This window comes from Morus notabilis, unplaced genomic scaffold, assembly GCF_000414095.1.
Source record: "Morus notabilis unplaced genomic scaffold, ASM41409v2 Scaffold851, whole genome shotgun sequence".
Classification (NCBI taxonomy): Eukaryota; Viridiplantae; Streptophyta; class Magnoliopsida; order Rosales; family Moraceae; genus Morus; species Morus notabilis.
The window spans coordinates 63948-70166 of NW_010359389.1; the positions used below are offsets into that span (position 1 = coordinate 63948).

General features: G+C 33.7%; 1 protein-coding gene across 1 annotated transcript; it reads left to right on the forward strand.

Moving 5' to 3' along the window:
• Positions 1 to 461: 461 nt before the first annotated feature.
• Positions 462 to 3795, forward strand: LOC21386385 (E3 ubiquitin-protein ligase RNF4). The gene is made up of 6 exons (XM_010094260.2): positions 462 to 701; positions 1575 to 1795; positions 1875 to 1953; positions 2685 to 2803; positions 3129 to 3372; positions 3510 to 3795. Exons 1-5 carry the CDS (start codon positions 686 to 688, stop codon positions 3345 to 3347), a joined length of 654 nt encoding a protein of 217 aa, XP_010092562.1. The 5' UTR covers positions 462 to 685; the 3' UTR covers positions 3348 to 3372; positions 3510 to 3795.
• The last annotated feature ends 2424 nt before the right edge of the window (positions 3796 to 6219 follow it).

The window sequence follows — 6219 nt, forward strand, 5'->3', positions numbered from 1 at the left end:
GATACACATGCCGACTTATCACCGAAACACACCAACACACCACTGTCGTTTTTGTGCTTGTTTCTTCGTCCGTTAATTTTCACAAAAACAGTCAAACAAAAAAAAGAGCGACTTTTTGGTCAATTGACAGGTGTCGCAACCTCATTGGGCCACCAAACTCCACGTGACGATACTGGTCGGAGTTGTTCTCCCTCCCCGGCACGCTAAAAGAGGGTGAATAATTATAACAATAAATAATGAGGAGAAGAAAAACGCAAATTTTTATTTAATTATTTTTATTGATGAATAAATTTATTATTATGATGATAAATAAAAATGAGGAACTGACGCGGAAGAAGAGAGTGGACAGTTGGGAAGTCGATGAGAAAAAACGGAAAGAGAAAAAGGAGAAAAGAAAAGAGAGTCTATTACTGACTTTTTGTTTGTTCATTTGTTTATTTATATGAACTTTCAAGCAATCTTCGTTCGAAATCCAGAATATTAGATCCTAATTTCGGACGTATTTATACATAAATATATCTATATATATGTGTGTGTTGGATGATTCTTTAGATCTTGCGAGGATCGTTGTTCTGTTCATTATCCTTAACTTGTATCTCACGAATTCGATCTTCTTTTTTTTTTTTTTTTTATCAATTCTTTTGCGATTCGGCGATCGCTTTGGTTTTCTCTCTCATCTCTCTCCATGTCGCAGCCTTCAGGTATGAAAAGTCAAAATCTGGTTCTTGTTATGATTGCGATTTGGATGAGATCGATTTGTTTGGTTTTGGTTCGGTTTTTGTGATTGTTGATTCAATTGGTTGTGTTTGATCAGCCGTTGGTTTTTATATTTCTATTTCTGGCTTTTGAATTTTGTGGCTTTGGTGACAAATTTTGGAAATTTGAGCGTAGATGAGAATCTAGGGTTGTTGATCTTTAGGAAATTTATCTCTATGGCTATTTTGATTTGTGTTTTTTTTTTTTTTTTTGAATTCTCGAAGATTTTTTCTTGTTCTGTGAACATAAAGGAGATTTAGGAGCTTCGTCAACATCTGACGAAGATATAGGAAATGAAATTTCATTAGAAGTTATATAGAAACGGCTCTCTTTTTTTTTCTGATTTAGGGAAAGTTAGAAATTTTTGTTTGATTATGAAGTTTTCATTTTATAGAATTTCATTTAAAATACAACTCTTCTTCAAATGAAATGAAATTGAAATAGTATTTATGTATAGAAACGGTCCTTTTTATTACTTCTGATGCGGGAAAATTAGAAATTTATGTTTTATGAGGAACTTTTAATTTTGTTTAGCTAGAATTTCACTTAGATTAGGACTCTTGTTTTTCTGTTGTTATGTTATATTTGAGAGATTTAGTGGGATTGGGAATCAATAACCCAACAATTGGTTTCTTAAGTTAGAGTTGTTTTTCCAACTTCTTTATTTTCCGGGTATCTTGTCAATCTTCGTCAACTACAAAATGTTATGGTTCATTTTATCTAATATTTTTTCTTGTAATATTATTTCATGTTCTTTGAAAGTGTATAAAGTTCTTTTTGAGTGGAAGATATTTTGTTCTGAATTTATCAATTTATAGGATCATTGAGCTTTGATGATAGTATGACGACGTCGGAAATACAGCAGAGACTAGGAGAGGAAATGAGTGATTCTCAGAGGGGAAAAAAGATTTTAGACTTGGATCTAAATGACCCTCCTGTTCCTTCTGACTATGGAAAACCTCAAGCCCCACAAAATGTGAAGGATTTTGAGGTCATCGACGATGACGTTGTCATAATTTCACCAACAATGTTTGCTGAAGTATGATACTCCTATTTTCTTCGTGATTCATTTTATTTTTGCTATCATGCTTTTTATTAACTGAGCATCTTATTGTCAGGCGAAGAACAATTCCAGCAGAAACCTTGAGGTGACAGTTGTAACCCATGCCAATACTGAAGTGAACAATAATCGTTCAGGTTTGTTGACATATTTCTTCCATTTACTCTTTTCCCCCTTATTCTAGTTGTTGATTTGAGACAATGAAGCAATTGAATATATATAGCTTATGCATGATAGAATAATACGATTGTGCTTAGAAGAATATCCTTTACCGTTCTATGGCACCTGATATTTTCATTCTGTATAATTTTCCATTTCTTTTTGAACACTTAATGCTGTGCAATGATATGTTGGCAACATGAGTACCACATCAAATCTATAGTGCCTGATGAAATTATGTGTCTATTATATATTTTCGCTCTTAGTAGATGTATGTTTGCATAAGTAGATGCATGTTTGCTCTATGCAAACATACTCTTTAAGTGGTAATAATTATTTATTTACTTTAATCTATAAAGTAACAAGATTAATTTTGTTTCCATTTTGTTTATTACAGCTATATGCTCACCGTTTTCTGACACAAAATCAGTGTTTCTTTATTCAGACTTCCTGAAGCATTCTATTCTTACTCACTACAAATTAGTGCAATTATGTGTTTTGTGCCTTTCTGATAGTTTTTGTTGTGTACTTTTCTTGATAACCTACAATGGACTGTCTCTTTTCTTTTTCTTGTCCTCTTCATTGATGCTTGTACAAATGAGCTAGATGGGCCTTGTTTAAGTCTTGAAACTATGGCTTAGTAGTCACTTGTTGGCTATCTTCCCTCCTCCTTATTGTTCATAGACTTACATGTGTAATTCATATGCAGAAGCATCAACTTCATATCCTGTTACCGTTCACCGCAACAAGCGTAGAAGATTATTGAGAAATCAAGCAGTTTTGAACTGGGAGATTTACATGAATTCAGAAGATAGTTGCAAAGTTCAGGTCATCAACAATTTGTTCCTATTTATGATATTCCTTTTGCTTTATCCTTCGTACACCAAAAGTTTGTTTATTACAAAACTAGGACAGTTAAATTAGAACATTGTTCATGTTTTATTTGTGTCAGATCCTGCATCTTGCATTGAGGTTCATATGTTTAAGATTTTCTTCACCGTGTTTTATTCTTCATTGATTCAGAGAATCTGATAATTATTTAAGCTCCTGGGTGATAGATAAACTACGCTGAATGTCATTTTTTTTTCCATCAATTATTTTCATTAAGTACAACTGCTTGGGTTTAAATCTAAAACCTGAATTACTGATGCAGACAAAGGATGACACGGTTATTTCACCATCAGAGGCACTCTCCTTCAATTGCCCGATATGCATAGGTCCAATGAGTGAAGAGACGTCTACAAAATGCGGCCATATTTTCTGCAAGAAGTGCATTGAAGCAGCAATTAAAGTTCAGCGCAAGTGCCCGACATGCCGCCATAAACTCCGAATGAAAGACATTATCAGGATCTACCTTCCTACCAGCATTTAATTGAGCCTTTAGAACACCTATAATGGTAAAGTTCAGATCGTTTCGGAGCTTCATCAATCTTTTCAACTCAATTTTTGCCCCTCATTGTTAGCTTTCATAACTTTCTGCTCCAAATTATTTATCTATGAATTTGGTTATTGATATCTTGTTTTTCTTTTGCAGGTTATGTATCGTTTTGGGGGAAAGCTCTCGATGTTGTGAAATCTTAACTCAAGGAATTAATGGTGTTGGTCAGAAATACTATTTTTATGACCTGATAGGTTAGATGGTTTTGGCATTTGTATAGTTCAAAAGAACTAACTTTTTAAAATGTTCCATTGGTGGGATTTCTCAATTGGTTCTTATGGGTTTATAGGCATTTATTTTTTAGGTTTGGGGTTTAACAGGGTTTGTTAAATAAAAATTATTAGTAATCAGATTCTAACTGGATTTCATTGTGCTTTACAAACCTTCTTGTGTCAAAAAATAACGCTTTGTCACTATCCCGAACGAATATTGGATATTGTTAATAATATATTCATCAACTTGTTTCTGGTTCTCTTCATGCTCTTCAAAAAACACAATTCAGTGATGAAAAATGCAGCACCAGTGGGTCTCATACTGTGGGTTCCACCTTCTATCAGTGGGTGGCATCCAATAACATTGCTCTTCAGTGACCTATTCATATGTCCTTGCAATAGCAATAATTTTAATTTTAATTTTTTACCATTAATTTACTGTTAAACTAAAACTGAAGGTATAAAATAAGAAAGAGATGGAAACTTGTTACATCTTTCATCTGTTAGGTAGCTTTTGCAGAGGTTTATAACTAGGGCCGGTAATTTCAGACACGGTACGATAAAGCGGTACAAAAATGACATGTACTTAAATAGGTTTGGACCGAACGTTTAATATATGGGCCATTAACGGGTTGACCTTAATAAAATGAAAATTAATGTGCTGGACATATGCCAACCCGCTTAACACGTTTAATTATATGAATTTTAAACATATCAACATGACACGGTACGAACACCATCGTTTAAGGCCCATAAATATGCAAAAAAATATAATTAATATTTACTAGTTGATTAGTGTTCTTTCTAAATATAAAAGTATTAATTTTCCTACCATGTCCTATTAGTTAGATTATAAACGGGTCGTAAAAATATTTTTTGTGTCAGTCCGTCACGGCCTGTTTAATAAACGCGTTCGCGTATCGTTTCGTGTTACCCATGTAATAAACGTTTCGTGTTCGTGTTTGAGTTCTTAATACATTTATTAATCGTGTCGTGCTCGTGTTCTCTCTAATCGTGTCTTGTCATAATCGTACCAATCTGAACACGACACGCGAATACAAATGGTCAACTCTATTTGCAACTGAATCCGTTCAAACATATTGGTCATATACAACGTGAAACACACCCTTTCCTAGTTTCATTGTTTTACCTTATTCGCGGCAGACAATACTAGTTTTTGTTTTAGAGCATAATTATAAAGTGGGTCGTACCCTGAGTTTTTTTTCTTTGAACAAAATCATTTCAAGTTATTATCATTATTTGTTATTTTTTTAAGGTAAAATAATTTCAAGTTAGGGTCCTTTCTTGACCAGTACAAACTGATAGCAAAGATTTCAATCAATAGTCTAAAGCTGCTTCTAATAGAGGATGAAATCAATTTCTTTTCTCTGTTGGACATCGGACAAGATTTTTATTCGGGAGAATTAATGCTGAAAGTTTGGGCCGGGTCAAGCTGTCCAAAAGAGAAATTCAGCCGGGCCCTAATTAAGCATATATGGCCCTGCTCGGCCCTGACTCAACCATTTTTAGAGTCAACAAAGTCCTCTTTTCTTCAGTTATCCTCGTAGCTGTGCTAAAGACATATTCTGAAGACATCATTGATACTGTAATAGTCAAGATATCACGTACTAATATTGAAAGAACAGAAAATCTTACACCTTGTAACCTCCACCGTGCCAAAATTTTATAATTATCATCATTATCAGCACCATCCATCACCGAGAATTCTGTTTCGAGGTAGCCGTTGAGCTCCCTGTATTGTCATTGTTGGTGTTCATGGCGGAGCCATGAAACTTGCACTTGATGATGAACTAGAGCTACCACGATGAGAAGATATAAAATTCTAAAACTTCTTTTCTGAATGAGTCGGCTAATCTTGTTGCGTTTGTTCAGTTGTCAAATTACAGAACCTGTTCTCGTAAATTGCATAAATCTCAAACAACTTCTCACGTGTGTTAGCAACTTGGGAAGAATAATTTATGCCCATTTGGGCACGGATATGAGAAAGAGCATTTTCAAAAACCATATAATTTTACTCTAGGATCCAAAATAATTGCTAAACAATACAATAGAGGAATTTCAGACCAATATTTCCTAAACTTTGCTTCCATCTTTTCTACCATAGGTTTAAATAATGCATCATATCTATATGTTTCAAATAAGTCAGAAATCTCATAAATTTGACGCAACACCATTGGAGTAGTAGGATAATAAATACTGAATAATAAAATAGTACAGTTGTTAAAAACTTCCAAAAAAGTCACAAATCTTTCATAAATGAATCAGTCACTTTCTTGCAACACTGCACTGCTCATTTTTGTATTGTAAAAAAAAATAATAACATTTTTATATGGCGATGCATTCTTTTTAACAACATATATGTTGAATTCCACCTAACAGGCATGTTAAGTCCAAACTTTCTAGGCCTCATACCATCTACTTTATAATACCTCTTAAACTCAGCAATACGTGGATTTGAATTATGAATCTAAGAACAAGCATTTCGAATATTGTTAGGCCCCGTTCATTTCACCAATTCAAGTTTAGAATTCGAGTTTTCTCTATGCTTAATGCTTCTAATTTATTTGGCCAAT